We start from the raw sequence: 24,488 nt of genomic DNA on the forward strand, positions 1-24,488 counted from the left end.
TCTCTACCTTGGATGGGTCTGGAGCCGCTGAGCAGGCACCGGCTTCTGAGGGTGTATTCAGGCCTCTACAGATTTGCATATTACACAGACTCCAACTTCACTGTTAAGGCCTAAATCTCATTCTATGTCTAAAAAACCGACACCCAGGCCGCATGTTCAGGCCCCTATGCCTAAAAAACAAATGATCAAAATGGCTGAAGATTTAATTACTCTAATCAGGGGTAGTCAACCCCCCAAGAGGCCTAGGCTTGAATTTGACTATGAATCTTCTGACTCTTCTAATGATCTGGATTTGTCCATACCTACTTATGAGGACTCTGATGCAGAGGATTCCATTCCCTCTGCTTCTCCACCCGAGGATTTCTCTTTTGGGGAAACTTTGCATACTTTAAGGGAGCATTTCCACGCGAATGTCAGGATTTCTCTGAATCCAAAAAGAGGCTTAGGGATTTCCTTCTTCCTCAGCATAGGCCTTTGGCTATACCTCCTGTATCAGATATTGTTGATGTATTTTCGGAATCCAGTATGGCCCCTGATTCCTTGCCTCCAGCCCCTAGCAAACCAGACAGGAATTACAGGGTTCCTGACTCCCACAAATTCCTTTTCAAGAATCCTGTTGCGGACCCTGAAACTATTTCTCAGGGGCCCAAGGGCATTAAGGCTTCTACTGCTAAAAATCCTACCCCTTCTGAGAGGGACTCCAGGGCACTGGATAGATGCGGTAAAAAGGTTTATACTTCTGCAACCTTGGCAGTCAGGGCTTTAAACTGTCAATTTCATATGCTAAAATATCAACAGCATATCATGGGATTGCTTAAATAGAAAATGATGTTGATTTCTGACTGTGTGGAGAATCAAGATTTGCAGGATTTATTGCATTCATCTGAACAAGTTGGCAAACATAATTTGCAATTTGGTTTTGATTCTTTAGAGGCCTCTTGCGGGGCTGCTCTTACTGGGTTTGTGCTTAGAAGGCATGCTTGGCTTAAGGAGCAATCTCTGCCTGATCATGTTAAAGCAAAACTTTTGGATGCTCCTGTACAGCAGGACCGCCTATTTGGCAATAAGGCTGAAGAAGTTCTAAAAAAGATGGAAGATAAAGCTAAATCTTTGCAAATTGTGAAAGATTTCTTACAAGTGTAACCTCCTAGATTTAGTAGGCATTGGCCTACTAAGAACTAGTCTTTTCCAGCTCCTTTCAGAGCCACTACGGCCAAACCCAGACATTCCAAAAGCACCAGGTTTCAGTCCCAAGGGACTTTCAGAACTAAGCAATGGGGTGCTTCCACTTCCAAATCTGGAAACAACAAGGCACCACCCTATGGTAAACAGTCTCAATGACTTCCCTTTGAAATTACCAAACACTTACCTCTTAGCCGCCCCTTTGTGGGGAAAACTGGCTCTTCATTCAAGAAACTTGCAACTTGTAACCCAGGAGAAATGGGTGTAAAACATAGTGTCCCAAGGATACAGATTTCATTTCCACACGCTGCCAACTCCAAATGGGTGGCCAGACCTGCCCCCAAATCAGTGGGCAGAGGCTCAGTAACAAATTCTTTCCCTCCTAAACATGGGGGCCATTCAGCTAGTACCAGAAGAGGAAAAGGAACAAGGTTTCTATTCCAGACTTTTCCTGGTACCCAGAAAAGACATCATGGAGACCAATTCTGGACCTGTCTACTCTAAACATCTTTCTGGACATTCCAAAATTCAAGATGCTGACTCTTCACCAGTTACTTCCTATGCTAGGCAAGGATGCCTGGTTGGCAACTCTCGACTTAAAAGAGGCTTACCTACATATCCCAATCAGGGAATCTTGCAGAAGATTCCTACGCTTCAAAGCAGGCTACATGCATTATCAGTTCTCTGCACTGCCCTTTGGCTTGTCTACTGCACCCAGGGTATTCACAAAGTGCCTGGCTCCAGTAATTGCATTTTGCAGACAAAGAAATATTCAGATATATCCACACCTGGACAATTGTCTAATTCAGGCAAAAAGCCAGGCCATTCTTCTATAACATGTGGCGTTTGCAAAAAGAGTTCTAACCTGTCTAGGGTACACCATAAACAAAAAGAAATCTCAACTGGTACCCTCTCAAAAGATTACATTCCTGGGTGCAAGCTTGACTACAACTGCCCAGATGGCTTTCCTTACCCAGAAAAGTAAATTCATTTGGTGACTTACTTCAAACAGGTGACCACAAAATCCCTGCTATCTGCAAGGAAAATACTGCAAGCCTTGGGGTTCATGGCCTCCTGCATTCTTCTAATTCCATATGCAAGACTGCATATGAGGAAACTTCAGTGGTACTTAAAAAGTTTATGGAGTCAACGTTGTCGCAGCCTGGAAACAATGATTCTTATCATACCTTGCCTGCACCTAGAGTTCATATGGTGGGCAGAGGCCTGCTACCAAAACAAGGGACTGCCATTCACACCACCCTCTGCCGCCCAAACTCTAACTACAGATTCATCAGACTATGCATGGGGGGCTCATCTGGCAGGGAAGTGCATTCAGGGCAAATGGAGCCCTAATCAAATGCACCTTCATGTCAATCAAAAAGAAATGTTAACTCTGCAGAATGCACTGACAGCCTTCAAGAACTACCTTTAGCCAGGACAATTACTGATAAAGACGGACAACACCACGATTATTTGGTACATAAACAAGCAGGGGGGGGGGTACACATTCCTACCCCCTCTGCAGACTACCCATGGCATTGTGGAACACGGCCTTGAGCTACCAAGTACAACTACAAGCTCAATTCTTGCCAGGGAAGCGGAATGTGCTGGCAGAAGAACTAAGCAGAAATCTCATGGACCCTCACGAATGGAAACTGGAACCACGGATTTTCAACATGTTGACACGCAAATGGGGGAGCCCAGACATAGATCTTTTTGCCTCACCCCAGAACTACCAGTTGGACACATTTTGCATAAGAACTCATCACAAAAAATCCTGGAAAGTGGATGCTCTGTCCTTCAGCTGGAAAAGCCTATCAGTCTATGCCTTTCCCCCTCTGCCTTTGCTCTCCAAAGTTCTAAAAGTCAAACAGGACAAACCAAAAATGATTTTGATTGCTCTAGACTGGCCTCGCCAACACTAGTACCCTCTCCTGCGCAGTGTGTCACACATTTCTCTGTGGCACCTGCCTGACACCTTCCTTACTGTCTCAGCAGGAGAACCAAATTCTGCACCCTCAGCTCCAAACATTGAATCTTGCAGCTTGGCTAATCACTTAAATTACCCCTTAGCAAACCTGTGATGGATGTCATTTTGGAGGCGAGAAGACCTAGTACTAGAAAATCTTATGCTGACAAATGGAAAAGATTCTGTGCCTGGAATAAATCTCAAGGGATGAGCACAGCAGTACCCAATTTACCTCAGATTTTGCTATACTTAACTGAGATGCTTCACAAGGGCCTGTCTTTTTCCTTCCATAAATATCCATGCTTCAGCCATTTCAGCTCAATGCAACACAGACCCCCCCCCCTTCTCTCATCTTCTTCTGAAGCAGTATCTCAGAGGGGACAAAAACCTGAGACCACCAAGGAGAGCTCCAACCCCTGCCTGGGGCTTTAACTTTGTATTGGAGAAACTCACTCTACCTCCTTTCGAGCCAGCTGCAACTGCAGACTTAAAATTTCTTTCCTGGAAAACAGCCTTCCTTTTAGCAATCACTTCAGCTAGAAGGATATCTGAATTAGAGGTCTTTGTGGCAGTGGAGCCTTTCATCATCTTTCATGCCGGCAGGGTGTCACTCAGGACCAATCCGTCATTCATGCCCAAGGTGGTATCCAGTGTGGCTCTTAATCAGTCATTTCCCAACTTTCTTTCCCAATCCACAGAACAAGGGAGAGTGGATTCTGCATTCATTGGATGTACACAGACAGCTTAGATTCTACTTGGACAGGACTAAATCTCAAAGAAAATCTGAACAACTGCTGGTAGGATTTGCTGCAGGGGCAGAAGGAAAGGCCATTTCAAAGCAAACTATTTCTAAATGGATAATCAATTGCATTCATTTCTGTTATAAGCACCATGGAAAACCTATCCCCCAGGGGATCAGATCTCATTCCACCAGGGCTGCATCTACTTCAGCAGCCTTTCTCAGAGGTGTTCCTACCAGGGATATTTTAGAAGCTGCTTCATGGAGTTCAATGCATACTTTCACCAAGCATTATCACTTACCAATTTTCTCTAAATCCAGAGCTGGCTTTGCCACTGCTGTTTTGCAGGGCCTTATAGCTGTTCCTAATCCTGTATAGATCCATCCTCCCAACCTTAGCTTTTGGAATCTACCCAATTGTAATGACTGCAACAGTGAAACACGAACATAGTACAGTTGTGTACACTTACCATAAATGTAGATGTTCGAGTGTATTCACTGTTGCAGTCCTGGTTATCCTCCCTCCAACCCCCTGTTTTTCTTTTACTTTACCTCTTCTTTCTTTTACTATGCTTAAAAGCCTTTTTGGTGTATTTGCTTTTGTTTGGAGGTATATTTTTGTGTTTCTAATTATATATATTTATATATTTTGCTCCCCATTTTGGGGGGACCTGACATCTGGGGCAAGAAAAACTGATGTAATGGCGTCTGCTGCATGTTTTATACCCCCTGACGTCATGGAAGAGACAGCAACTGACGCAGGACCCAAGACTTTGTTAATCAGGCCGACTGAGGGCAACCTGCCAGCAGATTACCGAAATGTAATGACTGCAACAGTGAATACACTCATACATCTACATTTATGGTAAGTGTACACAACTATACTTTCTCTCTGTTACGTAACATGAACAGACAAGAACCTTGGCTACTTCCACAGAAGGTGGATCTTTTGACACAGAATAAAGGAGCCACCATACACCCCAACTAGAACATCATGAAGCTGGCAGCTTGGATCATTTTATCCTTATTCCTCAGGGCCAGCTGTTAGACAAGGGTGTGTTAGAGGCCAGAAAACTCAGTATGAGAAAATTGTAAGTCTTAAAATGGAAAAGGTTGACTATTTCATGCTAGACCAAAGGCCAATAATCTTTGTTAGCTAATCGGACATTAGATGTTCATCGTGTTTTACTGCTGTAGTCATTACACTTGGGTTATCCTGCCATCAGGCGGTCCGGCAATCAGCCAGAGTTCCAAAGTCTTGGTCCGGCGTCGGTTACTGTCGCTTCTTCCCTGACGTCAGTGCACCAGGGGGATATAAGATGCAGTCGACGCCATTTTCTTTAGTCTTTCTTGCTAACCCCTCAGATGGGTCCGGAGCCGCTGAGCAGGCATCGGCTTCTGAGGGTGTTTTCAGACCTTCACAGCTTACCATCAAAACAACAACCAAGTCTAAAAGTCCATTAAAGACAAAGAAGCAAGTACAGCATTCACCTGGACAGGCCTCCATACCTAAAAAACAGATGCTCAAAATGGCTGAAGACCTAATTACTCTGATCAGGGGTTCCCATCCCCCTCCTGGTAAAAGGCGTAGGCAGGATACAGAATATGATTCCTCTGACCAGGTTTCCATTTCTTCTGATTCCTCTTCAGACCAGGGATACACTTTACCCCCCTATGAGGACTCTGATGCTGAAGAATCAATCCCTTCAGCCTCTCCTCCTGAGGATTACTCTTTTGGGGAAACTTTACATACCATGAGGGAGCATTTCCACTGGGAGGGCCGGGATTATTCAGAATGCAAGAAAAGGCTCAGAGACTTTCTTTTATTGCCTCAGCACAGGCCCCTTGCTATTCCGCCAGTGTTAGATATTGTGGATGATGTGTTCTCTGAATCCAGTTTAAATCCTGATTCTTTGCCCCCTGCTCCAGTCAAGCCAGACAGGTACTACAGAGTCCCTGACTCTCACAAATTTCTTTATAAAAACCCTGTTGCTGACCCAGAAACTATTTCCCAGGGTCCCAAAGGGGTAAAGGCTTCCACGGCTAAAAATCCAGTTCCCTCTGACAGGGATTCTAGAGCATTAGACAGATGGGGGAAGAAAGTTTACACTTCCGCAACTTTAGCAGTAAGGGCTTTAAATTGCCAGTTTCACATGCTTAAATACCAACAATATTTAATGTCTCTGTTAAAACAGAAAATGCTTACTAGTTCAGAACATCCTGACTACAAGGAAATGCAGGATTTATTGTATGCAGCTGAACAAGTGGGAAAACATACTCTGCAATGTGGTTTTGATTCATTAGAGGCTTCTTGTAGAGCAGCAGTTACAGGATCTCTTATTCGAAGACATGCTTTGTTAAAAGAACAAGGTTAACCTGATCATGTTAAGGCAAAATTATTGGATGCTCCTTTACAGCAAGATATTTTATTTGGTGTTAAGGCAGAAGAGGTATTAAAGAAAATGGAGGATAAGGCAAAATCTATGCAAACAGTGAAGGATTTCTTACAGTTACAGCCACCTCGATTTAGCAGAAATTGGCCTTAAAAATTGGTCCTTTCCAGTGTCAGACAGACCACAAAGAGGCAGATACAGATGCCCAAGAGGCAGATCTCAGCCCCAAGGCTCTTACAGACCACGACAGTGGGGTGCTTCAACCCCCAAAAGGAGGGGAAGACAAGTCCCAACCTTTTAGGAAACAGTCCCAATGACTCCCCTACCTTCAAATGCCAAGCACTTGCCGTTTGGCAGCTCCCTTAGGGGGAAAACTCGCACTTTGTTCACAAAATTGGTATGTAATCACCCAAGACAAATGGGTGATGAATATTGTCTCTCAAGGTTACAGGTTCCACTTTCACACTCTACCAAGGCCAAAAGGAATGCCAGACCTGCCACAAAATCAATGGGGAGAGGCTCAAAAACAAATTACAGCCCTCATGGACATGAGAGCTATTCAAAAAGTGCCACAACAGGAACAAGGACAAGGATTTTACTCAAGACTTTTCCTGGTCCCCAGAAAGGACAAAGCCTAGAGACCTATACTGGACCTTTCTACTCTAAATACTTACCTGGATGTTCCAAAATTCAAAATGTTGACACTACAGCAGCTTCTTCCCATGCTGGGCAAGAAAGCTTGGCTTGTTACCTTGGACCTCGAAGAGGCATACCTGCATGTCCCTATCAGACAAAATTGCAGAAGATACCTCATATTCATAGCTGGCTCAATGCATTACCAATTCTCTGCACTGCCCTTTGGCTTATCTACTGCACCCAGGGTCTTCACAAAATGCCTGGCACCAGTAATTGCATTTTGCAGACAAAAAGGAGTTCAAATATATCCCTACTTGGACGGCTGCCTTATTTAAGCAGAGAGCAAGGACATCCTTCTAAAGCATCTGGCGTTTGTAAAGAGACTGCTAATTTGCCTAGGGTACACAGTAAACGAAAAGAAGTCAAAACTAGTGCCCTCACAAGAGATAATATTCCTGGGTGCCAGCTTAAATACAATGGCCCAGATGGCTTATCTCACGCCAGACAAGCAAGGACAACTGACTCAGTACTTTCAATTGATGGCAACAAAAACCCAACTCCCTGCAAGAAAAGTTCTGCAGGCCTTGGGGTTCATGGCGTCCTGCATACTTCTAATACCATATGCCAGACTGCATATGAGGAAATTACAATGGTACCTAAAAAGTGTTTGGACTCAACACTGTCACAGTTTGGAAACAGTAATACCACTTATTCCATGCCTACAACAGGAGTTTCGATGGCGGGCACAGGCATATCACCACAACAAGGGACAGCCTTTCACTCTACACACAGCCAGGCAGACACTAACAACAGATGCTTCGGCTTACGCCTGGGGAGCACATATGGCAGGAAAATGTATTCAGGGCAAGTAGGCCGCAGACCAAAGACATCTTCACATCAATCCAAAAGAGATGCTAGCTGTACAAAATGCCCTAACAGCTTTCAAGGACCTTATGCATCCTGGACAACTATTAATAAAGACAGACAACACCACAGTTATGTGGTACATAAACAAGCAAGGGGGCACTCATTCTTATCCCCTCTGCAGACAAGCCATGACCTTGTGGGCCACAGCTGTAACCTATGAAGTTCATCTACAAGACAGTTCCTGCCAGGAAAGAAAAATACTCTGGCAGACGACTTAAGCAGAAACGTCATGGATCCTCACAAGTGGAAATTAAATCCACAAGTATTCAGCATGATGATAAAAGAATGGGGGTGCCCAGGCATAGATCTTTTTGCCTCCCAAATGAATTGCCAACTACAGAAATTCTGCACAAGGATTTACCACACACAAGCATGGAAAGTGGATGCTCTCTCGTTCAGCTGGAAAAGCCTAAAAGTTTATGCCTTCCCACCACTGCCTCTCCTTTCAAAAATACTCCTAAAAGCCAGACAAGAAAAGCCATAAATGATTCTGATTGCCCCAGACTGGCCACGCCAGCAGTGGTACCCAATCTTAAAGAACTTAGCTCAAGACCCACCATGGATTTTACCTCAAATTCCTCATCTTCTGACACAACAAAACAATCAGATCCTGCACAGCCAGCTCAAAACCTTAAACCTGGCTGTATGGCAAATAACTTAGTCAAGCAAACAACACCTCTCTCCAAAGCTGATATGGATGTCATTTTGGAGGCCAGGAGGCCCCTTTTCAGAGCAGACCATTTCAAAGGGGATAGGACACTGTATACGTTTCTGCTACACACAGCATGGGAAAACTGTACAAAGCATCATTAGGCCACATTCCGCCAGGGCAACAGCCACTTCAACTGCCTACCTTAGAGGAGTACCTACCAAAGATACCTGGAGCTGCAACTTGGAGTTCAGTGCACACCTTTTCCAAACATTATCACTTGGCTCTTTATTCTAAAACCAGAGCTGGCTTTGCCACTGCAGTGCTGTAGGGCCTCATAGCCACCCCAAATCCTCTCTAGAACCAGCCACCCAACTTCAGCTTTGGGATTCAACCCAAGTATAATGACTGCAGCAGTGAAACACGATGAACATAGTACAGTTTTGTACCTACCATAAATGTAGATGTTGGAGTGTCTTCACTGCTGCAGTCCAGGTTACCCTTCCTCCATCCCCTCTTTCTTAACTGGGACGTATCTACACTTTTCCTACCCTATATTACCTATGTGGTGTATTTGCTGGTAACTGTAGATTTTGGTTTTACTTTTTATGTATGTTTTATTAGCAATATGTATTGCCTACCTATTTGGGGGTACCTGACGTCTGGGGCAAGAAAAACTGAAGAAAATGGCATTGGTTGCATCTTATATACCCCTGGCGCACTGACGTCAGGGAAGAAGCGACAGCATCCGACGCCGGACCAAGACTTTGGAACTCTGGCCGACTGCGGGGACCGCCTGACGGCAGGATAACCCAAGTGTAATGACTGTAGCAGTGAAGACACTCGAACATCTACATTTATGGTAGGTACAAAACTGTACTTTCTGACCTATCTAGCTGAGCTTTTTGAGAAAGTCGTATCTTATTCCCAATGAAAATTCATAATGTTGCCATCTGTAGTGCGTCCTCATCTGTATTCCCAGCCTATGATGAAATAGTTCATCAAGGGTGTCATCCACCTAAGGCCCTCCTCCCTGAGTGCTGCTTCTCCTTCCTTTGATGAAAAACTTATCATGGAAAACTGTTTTTGGTAGCATTCACCTCAGGGTAGAGAATCTCTCCGCTGCAAGTACTCTGGTATAAGAGCAACACTGAAACACATTGAATATAGTAAAGTTGTGTCTTAACACAAACGTGGATCTTCAAGCATCTTCACTGTTGCAGTCTTTCCCACCCTCTATCCTATTTGTCATATCCATGAGTCGGAGTGGGCTCCCTGTATCCCACTACTTTAGGTCCCCTCACCATCTAAATTATCCAAAAGGTCTCATTTGCCATAATTTTGCTGGAGACAGTAAGTGTGGTTGTGCCTCTGGCCTAGGGCTTGGAGAGTGGGGTTTTAGACTTTGGGGGCAAGAAAGACCTGAGAAAATGGCATCGGCCAACAACACTTCTATCCTGACATCTGAGTGGAGGGTGTCTGCTGGGCCAGGAGAATGAATCTGTTATTTGTGCACATTGCGGGCTTTCACAGCAGGAAGTCCTAAGCTGTTATTACTCCTAGTAGAGAATACACTTTTACAATTTAGTTTTTGGTAAGTAGGCACAACTGTACTTTCTCCCTTCTTGATTTTTTTTTCCTGTTTTAAGGATTCTTTCTTGCATCTCTTCCTGTTGGGTTTGCTGCCAGTGTAAGTGTAGTGTCAGCAGCATTTTCATTAAGTGATTGGACTTATCAGAATAACCAGTTAGTGCCTTGAATTATTTGAGCCATTGTTTAGTCTTCATCAGTGCTATGGAGCTGATTCGTATCACTTTTGTTGCTTTTTTTAAAGGCCGCGTTCTCTGTTGTTTAATTGATTGTGTAACAAATGTTTATTAGTTAAACTGTCAGCAACCCATTCTGTATGCCCTGTACAACTTGCTATTTGTGCAAGTCTTTTGGACCACAAAACTCACATTGATATTTGCTATGCTCTTGACGCCAATGGCTTATTCAAATTTTTTCTCTTTCTGCTTCCCTTCATGCTTGCCTTGCTTGTAACTGCAGAATGTATTACCTGGAAGCCCTCTACTACTGCAGAACCAGTTGTGGACACAGCTTTTGCAGAACAAGGAGATTCAGGCGCTCCTCAGTGTGAGTGGAAGGCACACTATGTGGTAATCTTGGTAGACTGTGTGATAAGTTGGAAGATATGAATGGGGTTTACTGACTTGCCATGTAGCCATGGAAAACCAGCTTGCCCATTAATGATGCTTGCTTAGTATTCACTTGGAGACATTTGTAGTGTCTGGAGATTGTTATAATGTGATTTTGATTTGTTTTGTTGGATAGAATACTGATCCGTATTGGGTATGTTCGGGTCTTTTACAGGAGTTTATAGTGATAAAATCTTTTTTCCTTGATCTTTGACACTTTTATTAAAAATTATCTCTCAAGTCATAGTCAAACATACTTTAACAGAAAAGCAAACAAACCATTTTAACATTTTTCAGTTTAAATACAAAGTACATCACATATATTTTCCTTACTACTACTACTGTCATCAGCCCAACACTACAAAAAATTGCAGAATTCCTGCCTTCCCTTAAACCTCATTCCTCCTCATCCTGAACATTTTGTGTATTGTTTCCACAATTTCCATTTACGTTTATGTAATTTGCTCCTTCCCTTTTCTAAAGCTCACTTTTCCAGTTCTTTTATAATACTCAATACTTCAAATACAGTCAACAGAATTAAACTTAATAAGGCCTTACCAATTCAGATCCTGTATCCCAGCTTAAAAAAAAAAAATCCTTACTTACAACCATTTGTTCACCTGATGTTTCTGATATAGTAATCTGTAGGGTATTTTTAAAATCTGCCAACTCATTATATACCCAAAACATATGTTCCCCAGTTACTTATTTCTTATCCATCACAACTCCAACATTTGCTGTGTTTGCCCGAGTCTGCTTGGGGTATAAAATACCTGTACAAACTCTTCCAAGCGAAGATCCCAAATCTTCTGGATTTTGTTGCATATTTGGGAGCCATACATATGTCTTCCAATTGGTTTCTTGTGAATTGCTTTTCCAGTCTCTCTCCCAATCTTTTCAGACCTCTACTGATGATTCCTATAGTTATGTAATATTTATATTCCCTACTAATTATCCCTTTTAACAGCTGCGTCTGTTCTTGATGCAACTTCATACTTTACCAGAGCAGGTCTTTCACTTAAAATCCCGCTTTCCCTTTTTCTTTGCCTATACTCTGGTCCTGAGAGGGAAGGCAGTCTCCAACCTGCAGTACAAATGTCTTGGCCTCATCCCACTGTTACATTTCCTGCTTGAATTAGTTGCTGCCATCATCTTAGTTCCTTTGACAGGTTTCTCCAGTAAATTCCAGCTCTGTCTTGCCTATTTTCCATACCCCTACCTGCAGTCATCCTATTCGCAAAATCTCCTTTTTTTATCCTCATATTGGCTTAGTTCTTATATTCATAAAGTAGTAGCCGAAAAAAAAATATATATATATATATATATATATATATATATATATATATAGTTGGTATTCTTAGGTTCTACATGCAAAATCCCACTCTGTTTCTATTTATTGAACTTCCCTTTGCTTCATCATCATCCCTTTCCACTTTGAATTATAAATTTTTGCTTGTGTTTTATAGATATATATATATATATATATATATATATATATATATATATATATATATATATGAAACTTAACTGTGTAGCTCTAAAGTATCCATTTAAATCAGGTAAACCTGAACCACCTTGTTCTGTTGGAAGGATCAACTTATCCTCCTTAACTCTTGCCCACTTTCCCTCCCAGATGAATTCCTTAAGTTCTTTATTAGTTATCCACAAGTTATCCTTGCATTGATAGAAGTATGCTTGAGCTATATACAAGGCATAAGGGACTAAAAACATTTTCACTGCTTGTATCTTAACTGTCCATATCGATAAATAGGAGATTCCAGTTTCTCAATTTTGTATTGTCTTTTTAGTCTATTCTCACATATCATTAGCTGTCGTAACAGAAGCCTTTTTAATCCATACTACTAAGTACTTCAACTTCATCTTATCATGTCCCCATAAATATGGGGATTGTTGAACCAATTCATGTGTGGATACATAATTTACAGCTGTAGCTTTTGTTTTATCTTCATTAGTTTTATATCCCAAAAAGACTTGAAACTCTTTCAAAATGTTCTACAAATATGTTCTTTTCTGAATTTATCAACTAAAAAAATATCATCTACAAATAAGGCCAACTTTTCTTGATTACCATACTAAGTATATCCTTGTATTTCTGAGTCCCTTATTTTCTTTGCCAATGTCTGTAAATATAAAGCAAATAGAGGAAAGAGGGCACCCCTGCCTGGTTCCTCTGTTCAAAAACAGCTTATCTGAGAGGAGCCCTCTCACTTTAATTCTTGCCTACATTCCTTTGTTTCTCCTTGTAATCAAACTTATTATTATAGGGTCTATATTATAAGACTGAAAGTTGAAAATTGTGAACGCTGTAAATGTCAAATGCTGGACCTCTAACTTGCTACCCCACTAAATATATATACCAACTTCAGAGGAAAGGGCAAATATTCCAATCTTCACTGTACTGCGATCACACAAAAAGCACTTCGAGGTCCGGCATTTTCGACATTTACAGCGTTCGCGATTTTCAACTTTTGGTCTTATAATATAGATCCTTACTGTATCGGGGAATGCAAATGCTTCTAATGTCCTATTCAGAAAATCCCATCTTACTATGTTGAATGCTTTTTTTTTGCATCAATATCCATCAACAACAAAGGCATTTTCTTACATTCTGCTTCAGTCTGAATCATTATTGTTTTATTAATGTCAGATATTTGCCTCTTCTTCACAAAACCACACTGATCAATATCTACCAACTTTAACAACACATTTGCCATTCTTTTAGCTAATATAGTCATAAACACTTCTAAGATGTTGGTGCTTCCCCTTCTTTTAAAATACATTCAAACAAAATCTTCCAGTTTTTATCACTTTCTTCCCCCTCAATTTCCAAAATTTAATGGGAATACCATCTGTTCTGGAGACTTTCTTAAAGGCTGATTATACATCACTGTTTTTATCTCATCCGTCACTATCTTAACTCTTAGTTGTTGAGCCTCATCTACCTCTAACCTTGTCATAAATAAGTCTTCCATAAATATTTCCATTTGGACTCTCTCTCTCTCTTGATTTCCACATGTTCTTCGTGTTTCAGTGTTGCAGTCATTACATTTGGGTAATCTGCTGGCAGGTTGCCCTCAGTCACCTGAATTCCAAAATCTTGGGTCCTGCGTTGGTTGCTGTCTTCTCTTCCATGACGTCAGGTTGTCAGGGGTATAAAACATGCAGCCGACGCCATTCTCTTTAGTCTTTCTTGCCACGCGGTGCCCGAAGCAGAAATATTTCGGAAGTGCCAGTTGGCTGACTACTGAAATATTCGAGTTTGAGTTTCAGAACCGAAGTCTCCACTAAAGCTAAGTACCCCATTGGGGAAACTTTTTTCTTGCTTTTTACAGATGTCAGAAAAAGTTAATAATTGTATTACTTGTGGGAAGCAAATACCTCATAAGGATTTCCATTTATACTGTATTCCTTGCTTAGGCCCTGATCACACCGTGCCTGGCTGTCGGTTTTGTGCTATATTTAACCAACGCACTATTAAGCGTTGGTATATTTTTGCATCAAAGTATTTGGAAACAGATTTAACTACCCAGAAATGTCGCTGGATAGCAGTCCGACTACCGGAGAACATAAAAAATGCAAAGAAAAGGACAGAGAAAGGCAGTCGAGATCCAAAACTGACGACAAAGCTTCTCCTAAGCCAGTCGCCTGTTCGCCGGTAGTCAGTGAGGTACTTTCGCAGCCCCTGATACCCGCTACCTTCGAGTCGCAGGCCTCTACCAACACCCATGTGGAGTCTGGCATGCCGCAAGATACTCCGGGTGTTGGACCGATGGATGTATCTCCCTCGGATGGGTCCGGGGCCGCTGAGCAGGCACCTGTTTCTGAGGGTGTATTCAGACCTCAACATTTGTATATCAAACCGACAGCTGCAAAACCAAAGACAGAAGCAACTTCTAAATCTAAAAAACCAATGCATGAGCCACATGCACAGCCCTCTATTCCTAAAAAACAGACTATCAAAATGGCTGAAGACCTTATTACCTTGATCAGGGGTTACCCATCCCCCTCCGGATAAGAGACCTAGGCAAGACACTGATTATGACTCTTCAGATCAGGTTTCTATTTCTTCTGATTCCTCTTCTGATCAGGAATTATCTATGCCTCCCTATGAGGATTCTGATGCTGAGGAGTCTATTCCATATGCATCTCCTCCTGAGGATTATTCATTTGGAGAAACCTTGCATATTTTGAGGGAGCATTTTCACTGGGAGAGTCAAGACTTCTCAGAATCAAAAAAGAGGCTCAGGGATTTCCCCCTCCTCCCTCAGCACAAGCCTTTAGCCATTCCCCCTGTTTTAGACATTGTGGATGATGTGTTTTCGGAGTCCAGCTTGACCCCTGACTCCTTACCTCCGGCTCCCAGTAAGCCTGACAGATATTACAGGGTCCCTGACTCACATAAAATTTTTATTTAGAAACCCTGCTGCTGATCCTGAAACTATTTCACAGGGTCCAAAGGGAGTTAAGGCCTCAACATCAAAAAATCCTACCCCCTCTGACAGAGATTCAAGGGCACTAGACAGATGGGGGAAAAAGGTTTATACATCTGCAACCTTGGCAATCAGGGCCTTAAACTGTCAATTTCATATGCTTAAATACCAACAACATGTTATGGGATTGCTGAAACAGAAAACGATGTTGATTTCAGAATGTGCAGAAAATAAAGAATTGCAGGACTTACTGCATGCAGCTGAACAAATTGGAAAGCATACTTTGAAATGTGGTTTTGATTCCTTAGAGGCCTCCTGCAGGGCCGCAGTTACTGGATCTGTGATTAGGAGGCCTGCCTAGTTACAGGAACAAAATTTGCCTGATCATGTTAAAGCTAAATTGCTAGATGCACCTTTACAGCATGATTCTCTGCTTGGTATTAAGGCAGAAGAGGTTTTAAAGAAAATGGAAGACAAAGCTAAGTCTATGCAAACTGTTAAAGACTTCTTAACCAAGCCACCAAGATTCAGTAGGCACTGGCCTACAAAAAATTGGTCCTTTCCTGTGTCAGACAGAGCTCAAAGGGGCAAATCCAGGCGCCCTAAGGGTTCCAGATACCAGGTGCAAGTTTCATACAGTTCAAAGCAATGGGGCGCTTCCACCTCCAAATCTGGGGGCGATAAAGCGCAAACCTGCAGAAAGCAATCCCAATGACTTCCCCCTGCCTACACTAAGCACTTATCTTTTGGCAGCACCCATAGGAGGAAAATTAGCACTTTTTGCTCAAAATTGGCGGTTAATAACCCAGGACAAGTGGGTACTAAACATTGTATCACAGGGATACAGATTCCATTTCCACACTCTGCCAATGGCAAATGGTTAGCCAGATCTGCCAAAAAATCAATGGGCTGAGGCACAGAAACAGGTTACGTCCCTCATGGATATGGGGGCCATTCAGACAGTACCAGAACGGGAAAAAGGACAAGGTTTTTACTCAAGACTTTTCTTGGTACCCAGAAAGGACAAGGCCAGGCGGCCAATACTGGATTTATCTATTTTGAACACATACCTGGACATTCCAAAATTCAAAATGCTGACTTTGCAGCAGCTTCTGCCCATGCTGGGTAAGAATGCTTGGCTGGTGACTTTAGACCTAAAAGAGGCATACCTGCATGTCCCAATAAGACAATCGTACAGAAGATACCTCAGATTCAAGGCTGGCTTAATGCATTACCAATTCTCTGCACTGCCCTTTGGCTTATCTACTGCGCCACGATCTTTACAAAGTGCCTGGCACCAATAATTGCTTTTTGCAGACAAAGAAGTATACAGATATATCTTTACTTGGACGACTGTCTCATTCAAGCAGAGAACAAGGACACTCTTCCTCGACACCTGGCATTTGTGAAAAGGCTTCTAACATGCCTAGGGTACACAATAAACAAAAAGAAAGCACAACTGGTACATTCTCGAAAGATAACTTTCCTGGGTGCAAGCTTGGATACAACTGCCCAGATGGCTTACCCCAAGCAAAGGCAACTGACTGCTTACTTCAAACTGACATCAACAAAAACCCAGTCTTCTGCAAGGCAAATTCTGCAGGCTCTGGGCTTCATGGCATCCTGCATCCTACTAATTCCATATGCAAGACTGCATATGTTGAAACTAAAATGGTACCTAAAAAGTTTATGGAGTCAACATTCACACAGTCTGGAAACAATTATTCCTCTCATTCCCTGCCTGCAACAGGAGTTTATATGGTGGGCAAAGGCATATCACCAAACCATAGGACTGCCCTTCACTCTACCCCTTCCTGCCAGCCATACCTTAACAACAGACACATCAGATTATGCCTGGGGGGCCCACATGGCAGGAAGATGCATTCAGGGCTTATGGACACCAAAACAAATGCATCTACATATCAACCAGAAAGAGATGCTAGCTGTTCAAAATGCCCTAACAGCCTTCAAGGACTTACTTCTTCCAGGACAACACCACAGTCATGTGGTATATAAACAAGCAAGGGGGGCACACACTCATACCCCCTTTGCAGATTAGCCATGGCACTGTGGGACACAGCCTTGACTTTCCAAATACATCTTCAGGCTCAATTTCTGCCAGGAAAACAAAACACTCTGGCAGACGATTTAAGCAAGAACCTTATGGATCCTCACGAGTGGAAACTAAATCCACAAGTCTTCAGCATGATAACAGAGAAATGAGGGAGCACAGACATAGATCTATTTGCCTCTTCTCAAAATTATCAATTGAAAAGATTCTGTACAAGGACTTATCACAGACAAGCATGGAAAGTGGACACCCTATCCTTCAGTCGGAAAATCTATCAGTTTACGCCTTTTCTCCTCTGCCTCTTCTACCCAATGTCCTCCTAAAAGTCAGACAAGAGAAGCCAAAGATGACTGGCTCTGCCAATACTGGTACTTCACTCCTAAGGAACTTGGTCAGTACCCAGCTTGGACCTTGCCTCAAAGACCACAACTACTGTCCCAGCAAAACAATCAGATCCTGCACAATCAACTACAGACACTGAACCTGGCAGCATGGCTAATCATGTAGTCATACAAACAACACCTCTCAGTAAAGCTGTGATGGATGTCATTTTGGAAGCCAGAAAGCCTAGTACTGGAAAATCTTATGCTGACAAATGGAAGAGATTCTGTGCTTGGAATTAAGCACAAGGAACTGATACAGCATAACCAAATATTCCTCAGATATTACAATACTTAACTGAGATGCTTGACAAAGGCCTATCTTTCTCATCAATCAGAATCCATGCCTCTGCCATTTCGGCTCATTACAATACAGAGCCACCAATCTTTTCTCATCCTTTACTAAAGCAGTATCTTAGAGGAAACTCAACTCAAACTGAAAACAAACTGATGAAAAACGGAAAACAGCCACCTCCTAATCCAGCAAAGGCCAGGCACTCAGTCGCAAGTCCTTCCAAATATTGCCAAGAAAGTAAATCCAGAAGACGTGCTACTAATAGAATAACGCTTTTATTTGTAAAAAAGAAAGAGCGTTTTCGCCGTAGTATTACTACAGCTTCTTCAGAACAAAACCATTTTAAAAATTACCGCCCATTTATAAACAAAACGTGCATAGCGTGGTTTAATAGTTACATACATTTAAAGAGACACTATGTCGAAGCCACGCAAAATGCACTTAAATAGAATAATCACTCAAGTGTTTTCACAACTGAAACACTTGTAAAAGAGTGTTACGTGTTAAAAAGTTTAGTTGACTGTGCATCTTGTGCCACATAACAATGTGAACACATCACAAAATGAACAGAAAAAATGAGCCAGAAACACCCCTTTTAAAGCCTAAAAAGTGTCGGCTACAAAAACAAATTTACTGACAACCTAAAGAATGTTATACTCAAGTTGTTTGCAATTTAAAAGATAATGTGTTATCCTGTATAAAAAATAAAACATATAAATGTATAAAAAATATTTAAAAAGTATAAGTGCTTATGACATGTAATATAAAATACGGCAAACAATCAATTGATTTTTTAAACCTTAAAAGATTGGAATGAGATGAATGAGATGAGTGACATATAATATAACAATTAGATCCTAACTACATTATTGTCTCAAGTAATTCCTCATCTTTAATATACAAGAGATATTACAGTTTTCGTTTAATCCTGGGATACAAAAAGAATTCAACCGTAGTTGCCATTCTAATTCCCGGATCTCTAATAGAATGTTAGTTGGTCCACCCCTCATAGACTGTGGTACTACATCAATAGCCATGAAGCAAAAACAGTGTCCCTCATATTTTAAACAGTGTTTTGCTAGAGCATTTTCACATTTTTTAGTTCTTATTGCATACAAATGCTCATAAACCCTGTCACGTAGCCTACGATCAGTCTTACCTACGTAGTATGCTAAACAGCAGTTACATAAGGCCAAGTAAACAATAGACCTAGAAGTACAATTAAGTTTGTAGTTAATGTAGTACTTCCTACTACTAATTTTGAATGAGCTACAAGTTTTAACAAACTGACAATACTTACAAAACCCACACTGTGTGCAACCTTTAAACTTTATGTTGTTGTTTGACCTATTGTTGTTCTCAAGAATAGATTTTAGGTTACTCCCTCGTTTATATACAAACTTAGGTCTGTCGCCTAGTTTTTCAAATAGTTCTTCATTATTCAAAATGAAGTGCCAATTTTTCGTTAGAATTAATTGAATATCCAAAGAATTACTGCTAAAAGTAGAAATAAAACTAGTTTTAAAAGATTCTGTGTTCTTTGGGTCACTTCTTTTGTTGGTATTCCCTAGTGCTAAAGCTTGCTCTCTCGCTTCTACACAAGAAGTGGCGATATCCCCTTCTATAGTACTCTTCTTGAGAAGGGGGAGATAAACACCATTCAATCGTTTGTTGTTAACTTCTTCCAGAAGTTCCAAGAACAAGTCTAATGGATAATCTCTACTTATAAACATACTTCTTAGGTTGTTACATTCATTGTCAAATGCCGTATCCCTACTACACATCCTTGCTGCTCTTATTAGTTGTCCTTTAATGATGGCTCTTTTTTGTCTAAAAGGATGTGAACTTTTAAAGTGTAAGAGGGAATTGCAGTAAGTTGGTTTTCTATGAATCATAGAAACATATTCTAAGTTGTTAACATCCTTAAAAAGTTTCACATCCAAATAGTCTATTTCATTAGTGGAAAATGTAGATGTAAATTTTAGGAAAGAAGTGGAATCATTGAAGTATTCTACTAATGTCATAGCTTCAACTGCATTCCCATCAAACAAAATAAACACATCATCAAGGTATCTAGTATATAATCTGATTTTACTCATAGTAGTGTTCTCAAACAGGTACACCTTTTCCCAATGCGCCATAAATAGGTTAGCAACGGTAGCTCCGCATGGTGACCCCATTGCTATACCTTGTTTCTGCAGATACACTTTCTCATTAAACATAAAGTAGTTCGATGTTAGGATGATGTCTAAAGGTTCAGAGACAATATCCATCTCATTATTTGAAGCACCAAGATCACTAAGCATTAGAGAAATCCACTCTACTGCTTTTAAATGTGGTATGGATGTGTAGAGGTCAACGACGTCAACCATGAGAAAGTTAAGTGAGTTGTCAAAATCAATATTATTCATACTATTGAGGAAAGACCATGAATCCTTGCATATGTTTGGAATTAATTTCAAATATTTAGCAAGGATTGTTTCAACTAGTTGTGCACAAGGGTGAGTAATTGATAAACGACTATCAATTAGTGCACGCATTGGTGGGTTATGTAAATTCTTATGGATTTTCGGAATACCGAAAATCACAGGGTTTTTCGACATGTTGATGTCAATGTAATTATATGTGTCTAGGTCAATTTTACCCCCAATAAACATGTCTCTAAAGTAACCTCTAATCCTCATTTTTGAAATATTCATCTCATTAATTGAGGATGAAGTGTAAGCTGCACCAGATAATATACTCTCCATTTTTTCTATATAGGTATGGTTATCAAATATAACCAACCCACCTCCTTTGTCTGGTTTAACAACTCTTGTTGCTGAGGAGCAAAGATGTTTAAGACATTTAATTTGTTCAACTGAGGTGTTATAATCAAAACACTTTTTAGTCACTCTGTCATCATAACATAAATTCCTAATGTCAACCTCACATGCTTTTTCAAACAAAGCTAACCCAGTATGTAAAGGAGGGTTAAACATGCTAGCTAGTTTTAGTTTAAAGTCGTTGATGACGTTAGTATTGTCAAACATAGTGTGAAGGTTAAGCTTCCTGACAAAACATTTTAGATCTATAATAGTTTTAGGAAGATTACATTTCCTTGTAGGAACAAAAGTGTTCCCATAAGCTAGCAGTTCAATTAAACAAGGATCTAAGTTGATGCTCGAGAAGTTGTAAATCTTAGTCACCCTTTTTGTTAGTGAGTATTTTCAACTTGTTGTTGTAAGGGTCATCTAGCGCAGTTATTTTTGGGACAGTTGGTTCAGTCATTTGTTCCAGGTCTTGTGTTGATCTACTAAGTTCAGTTCCACAAGTTACTAGAGGCATTTTGTTCCATTTCTTCTGTTGGAACTTGGGGTTCCGCGGCCCTAAAAAACAGCCATTGTTAGAGTTGTTTTTATAGCTGTACTGTCTATTGCCCACATATTGAGGGGGACCATTTTTGTTGACCATTAGCTTGTATTCTATTACTACGTCTCGGGCCTTGGCCCTCTGTGTCGTCAGGAGCAGAGTCAGGGTCATTCTCACTCAAAAATGAATGTTGGTCCAATCTCTCATTCCTTAAGTCTTTAACAATAGTGGTACATGAACCACTTAATTTCATATAAGCTGTATTATTTGAATACGATAATCTGTCTCTCATTAGTTTTTTATTTTTGGTTGCTTTTGATTTTTCAACAAACAGGTCTATGCTCGTAAAAATACGGGCATAGTCAAATCTGTAACGCTCAAAATCTAAATCATTTTTTAAACCTGTGTCCAAAATAGACACCTCGTTAGTCAGTTTGTCAATCTGGATGTTGTAATGCTTGTAATGTTGTAATGTATCTTAGAGGAGCCAAAAATTTAAAGCCTCCTAGAAAGATCACCATTACTTGCATGGGACCTCAGTTGTGTTGGAAAAGCTCACCCTGCCTCCATTTGAACCAGCTGCTGCCGCTGATCTAAAGTTCTTATGGAAAACAGCTCTGCTACTAGCAATTACTTCAGCAAGAAGAGTTTCAGAGCTACAGGCCCACATGGCTGTAGAGCCTTTTATCATATTTTACCCAGACAAGGTGTCTCTGAGGACAAATCCTACTTTTATGCCCAAGGTGGTTTCCAGTGTGGCTCTTAACCAAACAATTCATTTGCCAACTTTTTATCCAAATCCGCAGAACAAGGGGGAGAGAACTCTGCATTCCTTGGATGTACACAGACAGCTAAGATTTTACTTGAGCAGGACAAAAGCTCTAAGAAAAACTGAGCAATTACTAGTGTCGTATGCTGCAGGATCAGAAGGAAAGGCTATTTCAAAGCATACAATTTCAAAGTGGATAAGCCACTGCATCCGTTTCTGCTACTTACACCATGGTAAACCTGTGCCCAAGAGCATTAGGTTTCATTCCACCAGAGCTGCTGCTAATTCAGCAGCCTTTCTCAGAGGAGTACCAACCAAAGACATTCTAGAGGCTGCTACTTGGAGTTCTGTTCACACCTTTACAAAGCATTACCATTTGCCTCTCTACTCTAAGTCTAGGGCAGGCTTTGCTACTGCAGTGCTGCAGGGCCTTATAGCCACACCTAATGCTGTTTAGCTCCAGCCTCCCAACCATAGCTTTGGGATTCTACCCAAATGTAATGACTGCAACAGTGAAACATGAAGAACATAGCACAGTTGTGTACACTTAACATAAATGTAGATGTTCGAGTGTATTCACTGTTGCAGTCCTGGTTACCCTCCCGCCATCCCCCCTGTCATTCTGAAGTTTCTTTCCTTCTCTATCTTCTACAACCTATGTGGTGTATTTGCTTGTAGATGAAGGTAAGGTTATGTTGATGTGTGTGTGTGTGTGTGTGTGTGTGTGTGTGTGTGTATATATATATATATATATATATATATATATATATATATATATATATATATATATATATATATATATAATTTTGCTACCTTTTTGAGGGCACCTGACAATTGGGGGCAAGAAAAACTAAAGAAAATGGCATTGACTGTTTTTATACCCCTGATGACCTGACATCATGTAAGAGAAGACAGCAACCGACGCAGTACCCAAGACTTTGGAATTCAGGCCGACTGAGGGCAACCTGCCAGCAGATTACCCAAATTTAATGACTGCAACAGTGAATACACTCGAACATCTACATTTATGGTAAGTGTACACAACTGTACTATTTCACTGCTTTGTCCAGATTTTCATAAATTTTGGAATACTTCTTCGGGAACTCTGGTTATTTTTCTTAGGTTCATAGGTTCATAGGTTCATACTAGGCTATCTGCCCGAGGGCATTTACAAGCCTAGCCCATAGTTTTGTGGCTTACGCCACCCCTTTAGTATGGGGAACTATACCCATTATTTTGCTGTGCCTCTGTTGAGCAGTGACACTGAGGTAATCCCTGGGGTATATCTGCGATCTCCCATCCATTGGTCAAGATTTCTCTTGAACAAGGCCAGCGAGGTGCTCTGCCTCACATATTGGTTCCCTAATTTTCTCTTTAGCACTCTGCATTTGCTCCTCCTCTTGTTCTGTGAGTTTCTTATTCTGCAATACTGTAACCTTTGTCAGCCCCCCCCCCCAAGTCATCTCTTTACTTCTTGACCATTTCTTTTTTATTTAGACCTTATTTTTAAAGTCTTATTTTCATTTTATCCCAGTCACTAGTTATAACTTCTGAAGACATTTCTGTCACCCCTAATAACTCTTGAATAATTTCCACTTCCCATTCCTTAAACTCCTCTCTCTTTAACAGATTGGTAGGTAGGTGCCAGTGTCTTATTTTTACTTCATTACCCTGCAGTTGTCATACCAAATATTTTCTTTTACTTCTTCAGAAATCTGTTCTATTCTCTCATGTTTTTGCTTCTAGGTCCCCCTGATACAGCTTCACTGTTGCAAATCAAATTCTCATTCCCACCTATAAATGTTCCCTGCTGAAAGGTGATTACTTCTCCCTAACTTTTCTTAAGCTCCTTAGTAGCAGTTTTTGCTGAAATATAAATACATGCCATTGTAATCTTTCTATCTTGCCAGTCGTCCCTTACTACCACAAATCTTCATTTTTTTGTCTTATTTTTTCCCATGTCTGTCGCTGTTGGAGCTCCTCTAGTAGTTATTGTAATTACTGCCCTATTCCTTTGTCTTGGATGTTCTGCTGAATATCCGTTCTAAAACCTTCTCTTTGTCAAATTCATATGCTCATTTCTTTCTAAATGTATCTACTCCAGCATTGTTATTTGCACTTTGCAATTCTAAATATAATTCGATACTCTTTCCTTTTTATCTGTACCTATAAGGCAGTTCATATTCCAGGATAATATGGGACAGCTTAGCCATCATGATAGTAAGCTGTTGTTCCCACCTATTACACTTCACAGTTTTTTTTTGAATGTGTATTTCCAGCTTTTGTGTTACATGCTTATACTAATGTTTGCAGGCTTATCTGTTGTACAGGTATTTCTTGTCATCTGTATTTATACTTGTAACATTTCTCAAGACTTTTTGTTTTAGTGAAAATGCTCAAACAAAAAAACTAAATGCAAAACATCCCCATCTGCTATTAACTTGGAACAAATACACAAACTTGGGTACACCTTCAAAA

At 40.9% G+C, this 24,488-nt stretch overlaps 1 protein-coding gene across 5 annotated transcripts in view; it reads left to right on the forward strand.

The window, feature by feature from the left end:
* RAVER1 (ribonucleoprotein, PTB binding 1) overlaps positions 1 to 24,488 on the forward strand; it is a 2,969,353-nt gene that overhangs the window by 1,271,667 nt on the left and 1,673,198 nt on the right. For 4 of the 5 annotated variants that reach the window (XM_044084574.1, XM_044084577.1, XM_044084578.1 and 1 more), the window contains exon 7: positions 10,545 to 10,631. The exons of the other annotated variant lie outside the window; for it this stretch is intronic. In XM_044084574.1, coding sequence (XP_043940509.1) covers positions 10,545 to 10,631 — 87 coding nt within the window. The remainder of the gene's footprint in view (positions 1 to 10,544; positions 10,632 to 24,488) is intronic. 5 annotated transcript variants of the gene reach the window in all.

Source organism: Protopterus annectens, chromosome 9.part0 (genome assembly GCF_019279795.1).
Source record: "Protopterus annectens isolate FY-2018-M chromosome 9.part0, PAN1.0, whole genome shotgun sequence".
Classification (NCBI taxonomy): Eukaryota; Metazoa; Chordata; order Ceratodontiformes; family Protopteridae; genus Protopterus; species Protopterus annectens.